The sequence below is a fragment of the Desmodus rotundus genome, chromosome 7 (assembly GCF_022682495.2).
Source record: "Desmodus rotundus isolate HL8 chromosome 7, HLdesRot8A.1, whole genome shotgun sequence".
NCBI classification, from domain to species: Eukaryota; Metazoa; Chordata; class Mammalia; order Chiroptera; family Phyllostomidae; genus Desmodus; species Desmodus rotundus.
Window position 1 is genome coordinate 136960148 of NC_071393.1, and position 20752 is coordinate 136980899.

Below are 20752 nucleotides of genomic sequence, written 5' to 3' on the forward strand. Positions count from 1 at the left end.
CTCGGGGGCTCGCACCTCCAGCCCCACAGAGGGCAGGCTCACCTCCCCTGTGGCCTTGGGCACAGTCACGTCCACCGAGGTCCCCAGATCCTTGCCTGGCGCCGACACGCCGAAGGACGGCATCTTGAACTTGGGCATCTTGAACTTGCTGGCCCCCTCCTTGTCAGCCAGGCCCAGGTCTCCCTCCAGCTTGGCGCCCGGCGCCTGCACCTCCACCTCCACGCTGGGCAGAGACACGTCCACCTCGGGGCCGGTCACCTGGCCTTTGGCGCCCTTCACGTCCAGTTTCGGCCCCTTGAGGTCCACCTGGGGGCCCTTGAAGTCCACTTTGGGCATCTTGATGCTGGGCATCTGCAGCTTGGGCAGGTGGCCCTCAGGCAGCTTCACACCCAGCTCTCCTGTCTTCACGTCCACCTCGGCAGATGGCAGCTCGACGCTGATGTCACTGGTCTTGACCTCGGCCTGCACGGAGGGCAGGGACACGTCCACCGAGGCCTCGATGGGCTTGCCTGAGGCCGACACGCCGAAGGACGGCATCTTGAACTTGGGCATCTTGAACTTGCTGGGCCCCTCCTTGTCAGCCAGGCCCAGGTCTCCCTCCAGCTTGGCGCCCGGCGCCTGCACCTCCACCTCCACGCTGGGCAGAGACACGTCCACCTCGGGGCCGGTCACCTGGCCTTTGGCGCCCTTCACGTCCAGTTTCGGCCCCTTGAGGTCCAGCTGGGGGCCCTTGATGTCCACCTGGGGGCCCTTGATGTCCACCTTGGGCATCTTGATGCTGGGCATCTGCACCTTGGGCATGTGGCCCTTGAACCTGGCCCCGTCTGCTTTGCCCTTCAGCTCGCCCAGCGCCACCTCTCCCTCGGGGAGGGACACCTCCAGTTCTGCCCCAGGCATCTCGATCTCAGCACAGGGCACCTGGATGCCGCCCTCGGGGGCTCGCACCTCCAGCCCCACAGAGGGCAGGCTCACCTCCCCTGTGGCCTTGGGCACAGTCACGTCCACCGAGGTCCCCAGATCCTTGCCTGGCGCCGACACGCCGAAGGACGGCATCTTGAACTTGGGCATCTTGAACTTGCTGGCCCCCTCCTTGTCAGCCAGGCCCAGGTCTCCCTCCAGCTTGGCGCCCGGCGCCTGCACCTCCACCTCCACGCTGGGCAGAGACACGTCCACCTCGGGGCCGGTCACCTGGCCTTTGGCGCCCTTCACGTCCAGTTTCGGCCCCTTGAGGTCCACCTGGGGGCCCTTGAAGTCCACTTTGGGCATCTTGATGCTGGGCATCTGCAGCTTGGGCAGGTGGCCCTCAGGCAGCTTCACACCCAGCTCTCCTGTCTTCACGTCCACCTCGGCAGATGGCAGCTCGACGCTGATGTCACTGGTCTTGACCTCGGCCTGCACGGAGGGCAGGGACACGTCCACCGAGGCCTCGATGGGCTTGCCTGAGGCCGACACGCCGAAGGACGGCATCTTGAACTTGGGCATCTTGAACTTGCTGGGCCCCTCCTTGTCAGCCAGGCCCAGGTCTCCCTCCAGCTTGGCGCCCGGCGCCTGCACCTCCACCTCCACGCTGGGCAGAGACACGTCCACCTCGGGGCCGGTCACCTGGCCTTTGGCGCCCTTCACGTCCAGTTTCGGCCCCTTGAGGTCCAGCTGGGGGCCCTTGAGGTCCACCTTGGGCATCTTGATGCTGGGCATCTGCACCTTGGGCATGTGGCCCTTGAACCTGGCCCCGTCTGCTTTGCCCTTCAGCTCGCCCAGCGCCACCTCTCCCTCGGGGAGGGACACCTCCAGTTCTGCCCCAGGCATCTCGATCTCAGCACAGGGCACCTGGATGCCGCCCTCGGGGGCTCGCACCTCCAGCCCCACAGAGGGCAGGCTCACCTCCCCTGTGGCCTTGGGCACAGTCACGTCCACCGAGGTCCCCAGATCCTTGCCTGGCGCCGACACGCCGAAGGACGGCATCTTGAACTTGGGCATCTTGAACTTGCTGGCCCCCTCCTTGTCAGCCAGGCCCAGGTCTCCCTCCAGCTTGGCGCCCGGCGCCTGCACCTCCACCTCCACGCTGGGCAGAGACACGTCCACCTCGGGGCCGGTCACCTGGCCTTTGGCGCCCTTCACGTCCAGTTTCGGCCCCTTGAGGTCCACCTGGGGGCCCTTGAAGTCCACTTTGGGCATCTTGATGCTGGGCATCTGCAGCTTGGGCAGGTGGCCCTCAGGCAGCTTCACACCCAGCTCTCCTGTCTTCACGTCCACCTCGGCAGATGGCAGCTCGACGCTGATGTCACTGGTCTTGACCTCGGCCTGCACGGAGGGCAGGGACACGTCCACCGAGGCCTCGATGGGCTTGCCTGAGGCCGACACGCCGAAGGACGGCATCTTGAACTTGGGCATCTTGAACTTGCTGGGCCCCTCCTTGTCAGCCAGGCCCAGGTCTCCCTCCAGCTTGGCGCCCGGCGCCTGCACCTCCACCTCCACGCTGGGCAGAGACACGTCCACCTCGGGGCCGGTCACCTGGCCTTTGGCGCCCTTCACGTCCAGTTTCGGCCCCTTGAGGTCCAGCTGGGGGCCCTTGATGTCCACCTGGGGGCCCTTGATGTCCACCTTGGGCATCTTGATGCTGGGCATCTGCACCTTGGGCATGTGGCCCTTGAACCTGGCCCCGTCTGCTTTGCCCTTCAGCTCGCCCAGCGCCACCTCTCCCTCGGGGAGGGACACCTCCAGTTCTGCCCCAGGCATCTCGATCTCAGCACAGGGCACCTGGATGCCGCCCTCGGGGGCTCGCACCTCCAGCCCCACAGAGGGCAGGCTCACCTCCCCTGTGGCCTTGGGCACAGTCACGTCCACCGAGGTCCCCAGATCCTTGCCTGGCGCCGACACGCCGAAGGACGGCATCTTGAACTTGGGCATCTTGAACTTGCTGGCCCCCTCCTTGTCAGCCAGGCCCAGGTCTCCCTCCAGCTTGGCGCCCGGCGCCTGCACCTCCACCTCCACGCTGGGCAGAGACACGTCCACCTCGGGGCCGGTCACCTGGCCTTTGGCGCCCTTCACGTCCAGTTTCGGCCCCTTGAGGTCCACCTGGGGGCCCTTGAAGTCCACTTTGGGCATCTTGATGCTGGGCATCTGCAGCTTGGGCAGGTGGCCCTCAGGCAGCTTCACACCCAGCTCTCCTGTCTTCACGTCCACCTCGGCAGATGGCAGCTCGACGCTGATGTCACTGGTCTTGACCTCGGCCTGCACGGAGGGCAGGGACACGTCCACCGAGGCCTCGATGGGCTTGCCTGAGGCCGACACGCCGAAGGACGGCATCTTGAACTTGGGCATCTTGAACTTGCTGGGCCCCTCCTTGTCAGCCAGGCCCAGGTCTCCCTCCAGCTTGGCGCCCGGCGCCTGCACCTCCACCTCCACGCTGGGCAGAGACACGTCCACCTCGGGGCCGGTCACCTGGCCTTTGGCGCCCTTCACGTCCAGTTTCGGCCCCTTGAGGTCCAGCTGGGGGCCCTTGATGTCCACCTGGGGGCCCTTGATGTCCACCTTGGGCATCTTGATGCTGGGCATCTGCACCTTGGGCATGTGGCCCTTGAACCTGGCCCCGTCTGCTTTGCCCTTCAGCTCGCCCAGCGCCACCTCTCCCTCGGGGAGGGACACCTCCAGTTCTGCCCCAGGCATCTCGATCTCAGCACAGGGCACCTGGATGCCGCCCTCGGGGGCTCGCACCTCCAGCCCCACAGAGGGCAGGCTCACCTCCCCTGTGGCCTTGGGCACAGTCACGTCCACCGAGGTCCCCAGATCCTTGCCTGGCGCCGACACGCCGAAGGACGGCATCTTGAACTTGGGCATCTTGAACTTGCTGGCCCCCTCCTTGTCAGCCAGGCCCAGGTCTCCCTCCAGCTTGGCGCCCGGCGCCTGCACCTCCACCTCCACGCTGGGCAGAGACACGTCCACCTCGGGGCCGGTCACCTGGCCTTTGGCGCCCTTCACGTCCAGTTTCGGCCCCTTGAGGTCCACCTGGGGGCCCTTGAAGTCCACTTTGGGCATCTTGATGCTGGGCATCTGCAGCTTGGGCAGGTGGCCCTCAGGCAGCTTCACACCCAGCTCTCCTGTCTTCACGTCCACCTCGGCAGATGGCAGCTCGACGCTGATGTCACTGGTCTTGACCTCGGCCTGCACGGAGGGCAGGGACACGTCCACCGAGGCCTCGATGGGCTTGCCTGAGGCCGACACGCCGAAGGACGGCATCTTGAACTTGGGCATCTTGAACTTGCTGGGCCCCTCCTTGTCAGCCAGGCCCAGGTCTCCCTCCAGCTTGGCGCCCGGCGCCTGCACCTCCACCTCCACGCTGGGCAGAGACACGTCCACCTCGGGGCCGGTCACCTGGCCTTTGGCGCCCTTCACGTCCAGTTTCGGCCCCTTGAGGTCCAGCTGGGGGCCCTTGAGGTCCACCTTGGGCATCTTGATGCTGGGCATCTGCACCTTGGGCATGTGGCCCTTGAACCTGGCCCCGTCTGCTTTGCCCTTCAGCTCGCCCAGCGCCACCTCTCCCTCGGGGAGGGACACCTCCAGTTCTGCCCCAGGCATCTCGATCTCAGCACAGGGCACCTGGATGCCGCCCTCGGGGGCTCGCACCTCCAGCCCCACAGAGGGCAGGCTCACCTCCCCTGTGGCCTTGGGCACAGTCACGTCCACCGAGGTCCCCAGATCCTTGCCTGGCGCCGACACGCCGAAGGACGGCATCTTGAACTTGGGCATCTTGAACTTGCTGGCCCCCTCCTTGTCAGCCAGGCCCAGGTCTCCCTCCAGCTTGGCGCCCGGCGCCTGCACCTCCACCTCCACGCTGGGCAGAGACACGTCCACCTCGGGGCCGGTCACCTGGCCTTTGGCGCCCTTCACGTCCAGTTTCGGCCCCTTGAGGTCCACCTGGGGGCCCTTGAAGTCCACTTTGGGCATCTTGATGCTGGGCATCTGCAGCTTGGGCAGGTGGCCCTCAGGCAGCTTCACACCCAGCTCTCCTGTCTTCACGTCCACCTCGGCAGATGGCAGCTCGACGCTGATGTCACTGGTCTTGACCTCGGCCTGCACGGAGGGCAGGGACACGTCCACCGAGGCCTCGATGGGCTTGCCTGAGGCCGACACGCCGAAGGACGGCATCTTGAACTTGGGCATCTTGAACTTGCTGGGCCCCTCCTTGTCAGCCAGGCCCAGGTCTCCCTCCAGCTTGGCGCCCGGCGCCTGCACCTCCACCTCCACGCTGGGCAGAGACACGTCCACCTCGGGGCCGGTCACCTGGCCTTTGGCGCCCTTCACGTCCAGTTTCGGCCCCTTGAGGTCCAGCTGGGGGCCCTTGATGTCCACCTGGGGGCCCTTGATGTCCACCTTGGGCATCTTGATGCTGGGCATCTGCACCTTGGGCATGTGGCCCTTGAACCTGGCCCCGTCTGCTTTGCCCTTCAGCTCGCCCAGCGCCACCTCTCCCTCGGGGAGGGACACCTCCAGTTCTGCCCCAGGCATCTCGATCTCAGCACAGGGCACCTGGATGCCGCCCTCGGGGGCTCGCACCTCCAGCCCCACAGAGGGCAGGCTCACCTCCCCTGTGGCCTTGGGCACAGTCACGTCCACCGAGGTCCCCAGATCCTTGCCTGGCGCCGACACGCCGAAGGACGGCATCTTGAACTTGGGCATCTTGAACTTGCTGGCCCCCTCCTTGTCAGCCAGGCCCAGGTCTCCCTCCAGCTTGGCGCCCGGCGCCTGCACCTCCACCTCCACGCTGGGCAGAGACACGTCCACCTCGGGGCCGGTCACCTGGCCTTTGGCGCCCTTCACGTCCAGTTTCGGCCCCTTGAGGTCCACCTGGGGGCCCTTGAAGTCCACTTTGGGCATCTTGATGCTGGGCATCTGCAGCTTGGGCAGGTGGCCCTCAGGCAGCTTCACACCCAGCTCTCCTGTCTTCACGTCCACCTCGGCAGATGGCAGCTCGACGCTGATGTCACTGGTCTTGACCTCGGCCTGCACGGAGGGCAGGGACACGTCCACCGAGGCCTCGATGGGCTTGCCTGAGGCCGACACGCCGAAGGACGGCATCTTGAACTTGGGCATCTTGAACTTGCTGGGCCCCTCCTTGTCAGCCAGGCCCAGGTCTCCCTCCAGCTTGGCGCCCGGCGCCTGCACCTCCACCTCCACGCTGGGCAGAGACACGTCCACCTCGGGGCCGGTCACCTGGCCTTTGGCGCCCTTCACGTCCAGTTTCGGCCCCTTGAGGTCCAGCTGGGGGCCCTTGATGTCCACCTGGGGGCCCTTGATGTCCACCTTGGGCATCTTGATGCTGGGCATCTGCACCTTGGGCATGTGGCCCTTGAACCTGGCCCCGTCTGCTTTGCCCTTCAGCTCGCCCAGCGCCACCTCTCCCTCGGGGAGGGACACCTCCAGTTCTGCCCCAGGCATCTCGATCTCAGCACAGGGCACCTGGATGCCGCCCTCGGGGGCTCGCACCTCCAGCCCCACAGAGGGCAGGCTCACCTCCCCTGTGGCCTTGGGCACAGTCACGTCCACCGAGGTCCCCAGATCCTTGCCTGGCGCCGACACGCCGAAGGACGGCATCTTGAACTTGGGCATCTTGAACTTGCTGGCCCCCTCCTTGTCAGCCAGGCCCAGGTCTCCCTCCAGCTTGGCGCCCGGCGCCTGCACCTCCACCTCCACGCTGGGCAGAGACACGTCCACCTCGGGGCCGGTCACCTGGCCTTTGGCGCCCTTCACGTCCAGTTTCGGCCCCTTGAGGTCCACCTGGGGGCCCTTGAAGTCCACTTTGGGCATCTTGATGCTGGGCATCTGCAGCTTGGGCAGGTGGCCCTCAGGCAGCTTCACACCCAGCTCTCCTGTCTTCACGTCCACCTCGGCAGATGGCAGCTCGACGCTGATGTCACTGGTCTTGACCTCGGCCTGCACGGAGGGCAGGGACACGTCCACCGAGGCCTCGATGGGCTTGCCTGAGGCCGACACGCCGAAGGACGGCATCTTGAACTTGGGCATCTTGAACTTGCTGGGCCCCTCCTTGTCAGCCAGGCCCAGGTCTCCCTCCAGCTTGGCGCCCGGCGCCTGCACCTCCACCTCCACGCTGGGCAGAGACACGTCCACCTCGGGGCCGGTCACCTGGCCTTTGGCGCCCTTCACGTCCAGTTTCGGCCCCTTGAGGTCCAGCTGGGGGCCCTTGAGGTCCACCTGGGGGCCCTTGATGTCCACCTTGGGCATCTTGATGCTGGGCATCTGCACCTTGGGCATGTGGCCCTTGAACCTGGCCCCGTCTGCTTTGCCCTTCAGCTCGCCCAGCGCCACCTCTCCCTCGGGGAGGGACACCTCCAGTTCTGCCCCAGGCATCTCGATCTCAGCACAGGGCACCTGGATGCCGCCCTCGGGGGCTCGCACCTCCAGCCCCACAGAGGGCAGGCTCACCTCCCCTGTGGCCTTGGGCACAGTCACGTCCACCGAGGTCCCCAGATCCTTGCCTGGCGCCGACACGCCGAAGGACGGCATCTTGAACTTGGGCATCTTGAACTTGCTGGCCCCCTCCTTGTCAGCCAGGCCCAGGTCTCCCTCCAGCTTGGCGCCCGGCGCCTGCACCTCCACCTCCACGCTGGGCAGAGACACGTCCACCTCGGGGCCGGTCACCTGGCCTTTGGCGCCCTTCACGTCCAGTTTCGGCCCCTTGAGGTCCACCTGGGGGCCCTTGAAGTCCACTTTGGGCATCTTGATGCTGGGCATCTGCAGCTTGGGCAGGTGGCCCTCAGGCAGCTTCACACCCAGCTCTCCTGTCTTCACGTCCACCTCGGCAGATGGCAGCTCGACGCTGATGTCACTGGTCTTGACCTCGGCCTGCACGGAGGGCAGGGACACGTCCACCGAGGCCTCGATGGGCTTGCCTGAGGCCGACACGCCGAAGGACGGCATCTTGAACTTGGGCATCTTGAACTTGCTGGGCCCCTCCTTGTCAGCCAGGCCCAGGTCTCCCTCCAGCTTGGCGCCCGGCGCCTGCACCTCCACCTCCACGCTGGGCAGAGACACGTCCACCTCGGGGCCGGTCACCTGGCCTTTGGCGCCCTTCACGTCCAGTTTCGGCCCCTTGAGGTCCAGCTGGGGGCCCTTGAGGTCCACCTGGGGGCCCTTGATGTCCACCTTGGGCATCTTGATGCTGGGCATCTGCACCTTGGGCATGTGGCCCTTGAACCTGGCCCCGTCTGCTTTGCCCTTCAGCTCGCCCAGCGCCACCTCTCCCTCGGGGAGGGACACCTCCAGTTCTGCCCCAGGCATCTCGATCTCAGCACAGGGCACCTGGATGCCGCCCTCGGGGGCTCGCACCTCCAGCCCCACAGAGGGCAGGCTCACCTCCCCTGTGGCCTTGGGCACAGTCACGTCCACCGAGGTCCCCAGATCCTTGCCTGGCGCCGACACGCCGAAGGACGGCATCTTGAACTTGGGCATCTTGAACTTGCTGGCCCCCTCCTTGTCAGCCAGGCCCAGGTCTCCCTCCAGCTTGGCGCCCGGCGCCTGCACCTCCACCTCCACGCTGGGCAGAGACACGTCCACCTCGGGGCCGGTCACCTGGCCTTTGGCGCCCTTCACGTCCAGTTTCGGCCCCTTGAGGTCCACCTGGGGGCCCTTGAAGTCCACTTTGGGCATCTTGATGCTGGGCATCTGCAGCTTGGGCAGGTGGCCCTCAGGCAGCTTCACACCCAGCTCTCCTGTCTTCACGTCCACCTCGGCAGATGGCAGCTCGACGCTGATGTCACTGGTCTTGACCTCGGCCTGCACGGAGGGCAGGGACACGTCCACCGAGGCCTCGATGGGCTTGCCTGAGGCCGACACGCCGAAGGACGGCATCTTGAACTTGGGCATCTTGAACTTGCTGGGCCCCTCCTTGTCAGCCAGGCCCAGGTCTCCCTCCAGCTTGGCGCCCGGCGCCTGCACCTCCACCTCCACGCTGGGCAGAGACACGTCCACCTCGGGGCCGGTCACCTGGCCTTTGGCGCCCTTCACGTCCAGTTTCGGCCCCTTGAGGTCCAGCTGGGGGCCCTTGATGTCCACCTGGGGGCCCTTGATGTCCACCTTGGGCATCTTGATGCTGGGCATCTGCACCTTGGGCATGTGGCCCTTGAACCTGGCCCCGTCTGCTTTGCCCTTCAGCTCGCCCAGCGCCACCTCTCCCTCGGGGAGGGACACCTCCAGTTCTGCCCCAGGCATCTCGATCTCAGCACAGGGCACCTGGATGCCGCCCTCGGGGGCTCGCACCTCCAGCCCCACAGAGGGCAGGCTCACCTCCCCTGTGGCCTTGGGCACAGTCACGTCCACCGAGGTCCCCAGATCCTTGCCTGGCGCTGACGCGCCGAAGGACGGCATCTTGAATTTGGGCATCTTGAACTTGCTTTCCTTGCCTATCATCTCTTTGTCCCCAAGGCTTATGTCCCCCTGCAGCATTCGTTCTTGTTCCCTTCCAGTCAGTTTTTTTCGTCCTTGCCTGAATGGTTTGCTGTCTTCTGCATCGCTGTCCTCTGGGTCCTTCTGAAATTTAAGAATCGTGAAAGAGTGTGTCTGTGTTTCTGTGTCTGTTTCCTCTCCCTGTGTCCTTCTACCTGGCTTTCCTTATTCACAGGTTACCACCCGAATGACAGTTCTTTGAAGTGTCTCATTTTTCTCTTTCTCTCCTTCCCTCGCTCTCCTTTTTCCCTCTTTGTTGTCTCCTCCTCTCATCTGTGTCTTTCCCAGCTCTGCTCTTCCTTTCTGCTGGGTGCTGGACACACTCCAGGGACCCTGTCCCTCTGTTTTGTTCTGCTCTGCTTCTCCTTCTCCAGGGCTCTGTGTCATGCCCTGACCTGTATGGGCTCCCCATAGGTGGCCTCCTCCTGCTGTCCCCAGTAGAGTTTGTTTGGAGAAGGTGAAATCGGGCGTTTTTATGTTGGGCATTCAGATGTGGATCTCGGGCGGGTGGTCCTGTGTGTGGCCCGGGGTTGCAGCGTATTGGAAGGACTGTCTGCCAACTCCACTTTCCTCCCCTGTGCTCCCTCCCTCCTTGTGGCCCGCCCTGCCTTGTCAGGGTCTTGTGCCTGTTTGGGTTTCTCCTATGGCAGAAGCTCGTCCTGGACCTTTCCCTCCTGTGCCAATTTTCAGCGTCTGGGAGTTGTGCCGGCCCCACGCCCCAGGGCCCTTTGTTGGGTCTGCTAGGCTCTGCAGGTGGCTGCCTGGAGGGTGTGTGCCCTCCTGGGTGTCTGCCCACCCCAGCCACTCCCCTTCCACGGGCAACAGCCCTCAGGACCTGTTGGATGTCATCATAGGACCCTGCCCCCTCCAGGTCCCCAGCCTGGACAGCCCCACCTTGGGTCCCTCTGTCAGAAGTCCACCCGCAACAGCCCCATCTCCGAGCCCACCTTGAACCGCAGGTTCAGGAGCCTCCTCCTCCGGCGGCCAGACCCTGCTCGCTGCTCGTGCTCCTCTGCCGGGATCCGGGCCTCTGCATCCGAGCTCGTGGGGGACACGTCAGGGACCTTGTCCCGCTCGTAGGCCTCCGAGGAGCTGCGTGACCTCCGGGGCCCTCGCTTTGTCTTTATGGCTTGGAACTTCGGCCAGGAGAGCCTCTCCACCCCGGGCCGCCGGCCTCGGCCCTCCCTGGGCTTGGAGATGAGTCTCTCCTGGTCTCCATCTGCCTCCAGCGTCTTCACAGGGGTGTCTGTGCTGCCATAGGCCACGTCCGAGTCCTGAAACACAGGGAAAGGGTGTCCATTGGGGCCAGCACACGGCATCTGAGGCCCGGGCTCGGGGACACCCTGGTCTGGGCTCAGGGGCTGCGCGGCGGCCGCACCTGCTTCTCCGTGTGCTTCGGGGCACGCTGAACGGCGCCAGGAGCCCACTCGCCACCCCTGCCAGCAGGAAGTTGCCGTTTGATCTTGAGCTGGACCTTGTAGGGCTCTGAGTACTGGAGGATTTTGAGAGCGTCTTCATAGCTGATGTTGTCGAAGAAAACGGTGGCGCTGAGCAGCTGGTCTCCTAGACAAACAGAGTGGCCGTGGCTTCAGCTCCCCGGCCCCCCTTGCACAGAGAAGGGCCCCTCTGGGGTGTGAGCTCGGGGAGAAGCCAGCCTCGCTGCCCGGCCCCTCCCTCCACGGAGCTCTGTCACAGGTGAGAACACCCCGCAGCGTGGGCACTCCTCGGGACAGGGACCCCGGGGGCCCCGGGGACCCCGGGGGGTGGGGCAGCCATGGCACCTTCTCTCAGGCTGAAGAGCCTGGCAGCCGAGGAGCCCTGCAGCACTTGCTTCACGAAGATGCCCTGGTCCCCACCGCCCGTGACACTGTAGCCGCTGACACCGGCCTCTGCCTCAGTCTTCAGCGTCACCTCTGTTGCCTCCTGCACGGACAGAGCAGAAGCATGCCAGGGCTGGGGTGAGTACATGCCTGTCCCACCATGGGCTCAGTGCTGGGGCTGCCTCCCCCGAGACAGAGACCCGAGGCCCTTCCCATCACCCAGCAACAGAGGGCCAGGGGAAGGTCCCACCAGGCAGGCCAGGAAGCCAGCGACACCCACCTCTGGTGGGAATGGCCTTTTCTGTCTCCACCCCCACCTGCCAGGACTTGGGGGCAGCCTGTCTACAACCACAGCCATCCAGACCCGGAGGGCTTGGCCAGCAAAGGGGAGAGGCTTCTGCCCCCTGGGGGTCCGAGCCTTCCTCCATCGCTCTCTGCTCGTTCTGCCGTGCTCTAAGCTCTACTGGCCCACAAGGCAGCCGGTGCTGAAGCCACGCAGGGTCACAAACGCTGAGGGAAATGCAGCCCATGGCGCAGCCGGCCTGACCTGGGGCGTGGGGGGCCCTGGCGGCCGGCAGAGCCAGAGACCTGCCCAGGCTGCTGATGACAGAACAGGCCTCAGGAGGCAATGCCCCCGCCTCGCTGGGAGCCACAGACTTAGGCACCATCTGGTCACCCACGTGCAGCCCATTCTGTGCACCGAGGTGCTCTGGCCGGAGTCTGGCCCTTCACCGCAGGGTACCGGGCTGTGAGGAGGCCTAGACTGGCCTCCAGGAGCCCCTGAGCCCCGGGACTGACGAGGGGGCCAGGGGCCAGCCACAGGGCACAGGGCACGCTGCCATCCTCCCCGCCCCCTCCTTCCTGCCTTGCTGCAGCCCTTGTGGAGGGGTCCACCCCCCACCCTCTGTTCCTGCCTTACCTACCTCTGTATGACTCATCCTGGAAAACGTCCGGGAGTCCCCGGAATCCCGCTTCCACCAGGACCTCCGTCTCCCTGAGGGGGCTCGCCTGCTGCCTGTGTCTTCCTGCAGCCACAGACATCGAGGGTTACCCACCTGCCCCAGCCCAGGGGACGGGAGTGACATTGGGAGGCCAGGAAACCCCACCTTAAAGGCCCAGATCCCCCAGGCAGGGCTGCGTGCGGATTGAGCTGAGCTCCTCAGCTGTGGGGACGCTGTCTGCATCCCCTCTCCGGAGACGGCGTGCACACCCGCCTCCCCATAGGTGGGCACATGAACACATGTGCCAGGTGAGGGGGGAGGGCGGAGGGGAGGAGTCAGAGGACGGCCCATCGGGCACCGCTGTGGCCGGTGGGGCTGCACAGACATGTGCACAGGGCGGCGCAGCAGGAGAGGTGGCCCCTTGGGGACCCATACCCGAGCCTGCCCTCCGCCCGTGGGTGTCTGTCTGGCAGGCTCACCGGGCGTCCGAAGCCCTCCGTCACGCATTCGTAGACGGGCGAGGACCCCTGTGGCCGTGGCCGGATGATCTCGTCCGCGGGCCCCTCGGTCACCTGGCAGGAGAGAATCGGGTCACCCTCAGCTGCGCAGGGTTGGCCCAGGCCCGGGGAAGGGGTGGGGTTTGAGGAGGCCGTGCCCTCTGGGCCCCACTCACCGGGGGTTCCTCCTCGGGGTCCGTGTCTGGCAACCCGGGCTGCAGCTGGCGACCCGACACTGTGGAGAAAGAGGCGGAGTCAGGGCCGTAGGGCAGGTAGGTGGGCCTGAGGGTGGAGGCCCAGGGGGCACAGAGGCTGTGGGGGTGGGGTCACCTGGTCTGGTCGCTGAGCCTGAGGCCAGCTGCAGGGTGGACCCACAGCCACTGACCTGGGACATCAGGTCAGAGGGCTGCGAGCCAGGACAGGGGAGCTCAGACCAAGTGACAGCCTCCGCAGATTTAGTCCCAGAAAGTCACCGAATGCGCAGGCGAACACAGCAATGATCAGCCCAAGAGGACTCCGAATCCAGAGTAGCGGCAACATGGAGCCCACGACAGCCAGCATTCGGTGAAAGTCCGCGACACGCAAAGAAACAAGAGAGCGGGACCCACACCGAGGAGCCAAGCGGAGTCAGGACTGTCTCCAAACGCCCACAGAAGTGGCGCTTAGCAGGGACCCCACAGCGATTACCGTAAACTTGTCCAAAAGGCAAAGGAAACCACGTTTAAAGAATTACTGGGAAATACACGGCATCAGCGAAGGAAGACGGTCCTACGGAAACAGAAATTACATATTTAAAAAAGAGAACAAGTGAGGGTGCAGGAGTAGAAAACTCACTGCAGGACTTGACAGCAGAACGGACACAGATGCTGCGAGAAAGAAAAACTCGCCCGTCAGCGAAAGTGAACCCACTTGAAGAACAGAAGAGAAGAGACCGGGGCGCCTTCGGGGGTGCCCGCTCTGTGTGTGTGGAGTGGAGGCCCCGCAGGAAAGGAGGGAGAAGGGGTAGAAGCCCGTCTGAAGACAGAGTGGCTAAACACGCCTGCAGACCCACGGAACTCAGCAAACAGCAAGATGACAGACACAGACACACGCAGGCCAGGCCCAGTGCAGTCGGGGGCTCACGAGACAGAGAGAATGGTGGAAGCCACCGGAAGGAAATGGCCAGGTCACTACATTCACGGCACAAAGACCGTGACGGGCCGACACCCTGGGAGCCGGAAGAGAGTGAAAGGAGTGATTCAAACTGTCGGACGGAAAACGCTGCACGGAAGAGTCCTGCACACAGCAAACCGTCCTCCAAAAGTAAAGGCGAAGAGGAGAGACGTTGGTAGACAGAGCGACCCCGGGGCGGCCGTGCCAGAAATGCCGCGGCGAAGCGACGGGCTCCGCACGCCGACTCAAACCCACGGGCCGGAATGGGGTGTGGACAGAGCAGTTCACGTGGACTCTACAGAAACCCCGTTTTCCACACCCCGTCTCTGAACTTCTTTAAGAGACACGAGATCTTACGCAGCGGGGGTTTGGCACACTTCTTGTAAGAAAGGCCAGGCAGCGGGTACTTCAGGCTTTGCAGGCATGTGATTGCCATCACAGCTCTCGGCCGCGGCAGGGCGGCAGCCGGGGACAACACGCATGTGAAGGAGCGAGGCCGCGCCCCAACGACAGTACCCACAGAACACACGCAGGCCGACGCCCACCAGCTGCCCTCTTAAGGCAGGAGTCGCAACACCTCGGCGCTGGCATTGCAACATGCAGGGATGTAGGGGCTGGAATCGCCCAGCGGAAAGGACATGGGTGTGTCGGGCCCAAGTTTCCGTATTTTACCAGAATTAGGTAGGCGCTGCCTCGGGTGGGGGGCCTGGGACCACCACCAGGCTGCACTCCCACTGCACACCAGGCAGGCTGACCAGCAGGCACCTGCTCTTGGTGACCTTCTCCAACATCCACCTGCGTCTGCGGCCACCTGCTGGCAGAGTCCAGATACGCCGCAGGGAAGCCGGAGGGACGAGTCGGCAGGTCCACAGTGCCAGCTGCAGGCACGCCACCCCACTCGGTGATCTAGGACTCACAGAACAGGACAGGTGGGAATGCTCAGCCTGCCGCCAGCCAGCGAGCCGCTGCGGACCACACTGCCTGGGGCAGCAGGGCCCACGGTCCTTCTAAGTGCACCTGGGGCCACCACAGGCAGACCACGTGCTGGCTCCTTTCACATGCCTCCATAAATGCACGGTAGTTGAGGTCACACTCAGTGTTGTCTCCGACTCCCGGTGCGGCTGGCTCGCGTGTTAGAAACAGGAAGGTGAGGATGGAAAGCCCAGAATGGCTCCTGCTTTGCGTGCTCACTCGGCTTTGACACGGCAGGCGAGTTATTTCAAGAAAGACAACCCATTTTTCCACAGGGGTGCTGGGGAGACTGGCTATTTCTTCGTGGGTTGTGGGGGTGGGGGCACCCGGAACCTCACCTCACGCCACACGTAAAATCTAACTCAGAATGAATCACAGAGCTAAATGTGAACCCTAAAACCCTAAAAGCAGAAGAAAACATGGGAGAAATTCCTTGCCACTTGGAGGACGCAAAGCTTTTTTGGGCAGGATACAACGGGTGTGAATCACAAAAGAAAATGTGATAAATTATATCTCCTCCTAATTAAATACCTGTGGTCTGGAAAGGCATTCTTTTCTAAAAAGGTTTTGATTGACTGATTTTAGAGAGAGGGCAAGAGAGAAGCACGGGTTTGCTGTTCTAGCTGTGCACCGATCGGCTGGTGCTCGGATGTGCCCTGACCAGGGGCCGACCTGCAGCTTTGGGACGATGCTCCAACCAGCTGTGCCGCTGGCCGGGCTGGAAAGGCTTCTGAAGGAAACGAAAGGGTAGCCGGTGTGTCTGTCGGAAGGGTGGGCACCCAGAACTACAGCTCAGTAGAAAAAGACAAAACACTCCATCAAAAATGGGCAGAAGATTTGAACAAACAGGTCCCCAAAGCTGGACCGGAAAGCACAGGAAAAGGTGGTCGGCACCCCCAGGCAAAAGGGAAACGCAGGAGAAAGCCAAGGGGACGGAACAAAGATCCCAGAAGCGCGCTCAGACAGATGCCAGCTCCAGGAGATGAAGGTCCTTTCGGTCACTGTTGCTGGGTCCCCTGGTCTCCAAATTAAAATCGTCCCTGTCGGCCCCACCGCAGCCACAGAAAGGGCGCGTTCCCTGTGGGCTGGAGAGCCGAAGCCAATGGCATAACAACCACGCTTCCAGGAGATAAACGGAACAATTCTTCACCAGGACACGAGAGGCCACCGAGAGGAGCAGCGGTGGACGTGGAAGTGCAGAGGCTGTGATGATCGAGGACACCAAGTCACACCCCGGGCCTGGCAAAGAGACTCGAGACAGACACCGAATGACCTCTGACAGGAATGCGCAAAGAATCTTGCCCACTGAAAACAGAAGACGGGCAACCCAGCAGCAAAATGGGCAAGGAAACTTCCGAAAAGCAACTGATTCACACGGAGGCCCCTAACCGGCCAGCTGACCCAGAGGGGCACGCGGACCCTCAGTCAGTTACAACACCGGCGGCACCACCCTGCTCCCCGCGCTGCAGGCTGGGCGAACCGGCCCCGCGCTCTGGAAGGGCCTGGCAGCGTCTCCACGCAGCCCGCCTGCAGCCCGCAGTGCCACACCCGGCTTTGCAGACAGGCAGGCGTACGATCGCCAAGAGATGGGCACAAAAATGCCCTCCTGGCACGATTTCAGAGCCCAGAAACCAGAGAGGCACAGACGTCCATCACTGGTGGAACAAGAACATCGCTGGGCGCTCGTCCTGCGGAAACGCACAGGGCGGGGCACGTGAACACTCCTCGTCCCCAGGCAGCGCGGGCAAAGAAGCAGGCGGGTGGGGGGGCCCTGGTGGTGAGGGTCTACTTGCCAATCCGGCTGCTGGCTTCACCGGTGTGTAAACTTTGGGAAAATGCTACACGCTTAGGGTTTGTACCCTTTTTCAAGGAAAAAAATTCAATCCTACATAAAATTGAAATGAGGAAATTATAAACACTGTGCCAATAAATCTGAACATTTAGAAAAACTGGACATATTCCTAGGGAAACACCCTGCCAACCCAGCAGGAAAAACAATTGGAATAGCTCTGTGTGACCCAACAATCAAACGCTTTATCGGAAATCTTCCACGCGCCGTGCCCAGCCCGGCCCCAAACGGCACTAAACATTGGAAGAAGCCCCCATTGCTGGTGATGCCTGGGCTCGGGCACAGGAGCCACACACGTCCCCACCCCCAGGCAGCAGGGGGCAGCCAGTCCTGGTGGATGCCCAGGTCTGGCCGCTGCCCTCCAGCCGGTTTGCTCCATGACCCTGAGCCTGTCCCCTCTCTTGAGCTTTGGTGTCCCCGTTGGTGTTCAAGGGCCCCTCTGCCCACCCGGAAGCACCTGAGGGGGCCGTGCAAGGGAGCAGGTGGAGCATGAAGGTGAGCAGTGGCGCAGCTGTGCCATGGAGGGGCAGCTCAGGGCAGCAGAGTGAATGGGACCCTGATTCCGGCCTTGCGGGAGGGTGGGTGGGCTGGAGCCCATTCCCGCAGAGTCTGCTCCCATGCTGGCAGTGGGCCCCACGCTCCCCCTGGGCTTGGCCTTGGCTTGCCTTCCTGTTCTGCCCAGATCCTCACCCCTTCCCCAAAGTGTGGGCACTGTGAGTAGGCAACGAGGCAACTGAGGCTGGCAGAGGGGAAGCCGCTTGCCTGGGGGGCCTGGGCAGCAGTGGGGAGCGGGGCCAGGCTGGGCCAAGGCAGTGGAGGGTCTGGCCCGCCTGGGGTGCAGGCAGCCGCCGCAGAGGGGTGGGCGTTCTGGAAGCTCCTGGCCATCCAGAAACCCAGCCTCCTCTCCCTCAGCCTCCGCAGAGAGACTATGAGTCAGACGACAAAACAAGGGCTAGCGGCCGCCCTCCTGGGCAGGCGGACAAGTGGGCATGGCCCTGCGGGGGCGGCATCAGCACAGGGCCAGGCGGGGCTCTGGGACCCCGGGCAGGGAAAGGCCAGGCCAGCAAGCAGGATTTCAAGCCGGGTGCTGGGCAGGGGGCGTTTCCGGGGGGCAACGTGGTGGACGGGCCCCAGAGCCGGGCAGGGACCGCAATCCCTGAGAAGCTCTACCCCCAGCCTGCTCCAGGGAGTCTCGTGGGCAACACGGGTGGGTGAGAGAGGTGGGGCGTTCCCCGGGCTGGGGACCTGCGGTAGGGGAAGCTCAGCTGCCCCACGCAGGCTGGTCTACTGCCCCAGCCACCCCCGCGGCTGGCGGAGCCTGCCACCAAGGGGAGGAAGAGCAGGCTGGGGAGGTCACGGTGCTGGGGAGTCGCCTGGCTGTCGTTTTAGGCTCCGGGTCCGCCCGTGCCCCTCCAGGAGAGCCCCGGTCTGGCAGGGGCTCACAAACAGGAAGGAGGAAACCCTGCCTACCAGGACAAGGCTGCTGTGCCAGCTCCAACCCGGCCCCCAGGGGCAGGGGGCAAGGAGGCACCCAGGACCCTCAGAGCATCATGCTGCCAGTCCCCTCTCATGAGGGGACCACCCCTCAGTCCCCTCAGTCCCCTCAGTCCCCAGGGCAGGGGAGGAGGCATCCCGTCAGCCCACCTGGCCTGGCCCAGTCCCACGGCCCATGGCCCCACAGGCTCCGTAGACAGCCCGGCCCAGCAGTCACTTCAGACAATGAGGAATAATAGTAAGGTCGCCAAAGCCCCACATTTCAGGGGAGGACAGAGAGGGGACACGCTGAGCCAGGTTCCAAAGGCCGTTCCCCTCTTCCCCCCAGCCTGGCTCAGGGCCCAGCCCCAACCCCAATCCTCTGCGGCCTCACACAGCGGCTGGCCAGGCCGCAGACCCTCCGAGGGGGAGGACCTCGTGACTGGGGCAAATGGGAGGGGGGCACTATTTCGGCCAGAAAGTTGCACTCCCAGCAACGGGAGTCTTCTGGGGGCGAGGGGGCAGAGCCAAGGCGTGTGGAGACCAGAAGGGGAGGCAGGGGACATGGGGACCAGGTGAAGGGGACACAGGATGACTTGCCCATAGGACTCCAGACCCAGCTGGAGACCCTTACCAGCATCAGCACCAGCCACGTGGGAGTTCTGTGGTGGGGGGTGGAGGGGTGGGGGGGCATTTTGCTTAAACAAAACTCAACTTTGCATCTGAACAGCCACCCCTGGGGTCCAGCTCCCACCTGCAAGTGGGTCCAGGTGTGGGGAGCAGGATGAGGTTGGATGCATTTGCATGTCACTGGGGCAGAGACTGGCCCGGAGGAGAGCTGCCTGGGGGGGCCCAGGGGCGGCCTGAGAGGTGCGCGGGGTGTGCAGAGACAAGTGTGGCTGGGCCTGGCACCCAGCGCCCAGTGGGCCAGGCAGCGGGGAGAGTGGAGCCCTGGGGCAGGCTCGCCCTTGGAGACACAGCTCCCAAGCCCCGGGACTGCGGCCTCACCTCCTCCTGGAACTTGACAGGGAAAGGGCTGGGCTGACTGTCAGGAGACCTTCCAACTTTCAGAAGTGGCAGCAGCCAGCAGCCAGCCCAGGACCCGCCCACCCCTCCCGATGTTGCTGTTGTTTCTCAAGATAGCTGGTGGGAGGCTGCCAGGCTCCTGCTGAGCCTCCAGGGCTCCAGGAGGGCCAGGGACCAGCCTGGGTCCCCCAGATCTGGGCCAAGGGCTCCGCACCCACCCGCAGCCCTCCCATGCCACCCTCTCCGCAGAGCCCCTGCAAAACCCCCTGCTACTGCCCAGAGGTCTGTGTGTTTCGGGGCCTCCCCAAGCCTGGCCCAGCAACCTCGGCAGCCCTCACCACTAACTACAGCCCCAGGCCCGGCCCCCGTCAACTCTGCACCTCTCACTCGCCGTTCCCTCTGCCAACTCACAGACCCACCTGGCCACCCTGCCATCACTGTGGCCACTGCCTTCTCCCTGGTCCCCGGAACATGGTGCCCACCCAGCACTCAGACCTCAGCACACAGCAGGTGCATAATAGATGCTAGTGTAGGGAGCAGATGTGCAGAGGAAGGAAAGGAGTGGGGCAGATCTCCTGGAATGAGGGAGTCTGCCCGGCCTGAAGGCGTGGCCAAGTCCTGAGTGCTGATGGGCGCAGCAGGCGGGCCCAGTGCCCCTCCGGCAGCACCTGGAGAAGCTGAGGCATGGGGTACACCAGCCCACCAACTCCAAGGGGCCCAGTGGCCAAAAGGAGCGGCCCCACACTCCTGTCCAACCAGATGGGACCAGTGTGACCCCTGAGGGGCTGGCTGGCCACTGCAGGCCCCACATCCCACCCAGCACCAGCAGGTAAGCAGGGCTGGCCTTGCTTGAACGGCCCTACACACACCCAGGGTGCCCAGCGTACCAAACAAGGACCATCCTCTGAGGAGCCCCCTCCAGGTCACGTGGTCCAGCCTTGGGGATGCTCATCCTGGGTTGCTGACCTACACATCTGCCCCTCCAACCTCAGCAGGGGGCTGGGGCTGGGGCAGGGCAGACGGGCAGGGGGATGCCCAGCCCGGCTATGCCTCCCGGCCCCAAGGCCCCCTCAGGCCTGCAGGGGCCCAGGGCTGAGCCCGGGAAGGGTGCTGGGCAGGGTGCAGGGGTGGGCCCAGAGGACAACTGCAGCCACTTACCGAGGCCAGAGAACTCCCAACTTGCCCAAAAGTGAAGGTCCCGAGCTCCTGGCTCACCAGATGCCCTCCTGGGTCCCTCCCTCTGCTGCCCCGCCCTAAGGCCTCCTCCCAGGCTGGCCTGGCCCACTGCAGGGAGTGGGCTGCCCCCTCCCAGTCGAACGGATACAGGCCCCTCCCCCACCATTTCTGTGAGCCTGGGCCCACCCCTCCCCTAAAGTCAGCCCCCTCCCCCCAGCCTGAGCAGCTGACTGGGGGAAGGAAACGCCGCCCAGCACGGGGCCTGTCTGAGTCACCGCCACCCATTGGGCCCCGCCCAGTCCAGTCCTGCCCAGTGTGGTGTGGTCCGGTCCAGTCCAGTCCAGTCCTGCTGTGTGTACAGACTCAGAGGTCAGACAGGACCCTCCA

The 20752-nt window shown here is 64.2% G+C and overlaps 1 protein-coding gene across 1 annotated transcript in view; it reads right to left on the reverse strand.

Moving 5' to 3' along the window:
• Nucleotides 1-20531, reverse strand: part of AHNAK2 (AHNAK nucleoprotein 2) — a 32933-nt gene extending 12402 nt beyond the window's left edge. The window contains exons 1-10 of the mRNA XM_053928983.1: nucleotides 20348-20531; nucleotides 12894-12952; nucleotides 12700-12792; nucleotides 12203-12304; nucleotides 11241-11382; nucleotides 10838-11022; nucleotides 10407-10733; nucleotides 8383-9543; nucleotides 7453-7893; nucleotides 55-6963 (exon numbers count right to left, since the gene is read on the reverse strand). Of these exons, the coding sequence (XP_053784958.1) occupies nucleotides 55-6963; nucleotides 7453-7893; nucleotides 8383-9543; nucleotides 10407-10733; nucleotides 10838-11022; nucleotides 11241-11382; nucleotides 12203-12304; nucleotides 12700-12792; nucleotides 12894-12952; nucleotides 20348-20531 (9603 nt within the window). The remainder of the gene's footprint in view (nucleotides 1-54; nucleotides 6964-7452; nucleotides 7894-8382; nucleotides 9544-10406; nucleotides 10734-10837; nucleotides 11023-11240; nucleotides 11383-12202; nucleotides 12305-12699; nucleotides 12793-12893; nucleotides 12953-20347) is intronic.
• Between the last annotated feature and the right edge of the window lie 221 nt (nucleotides 20532-20752).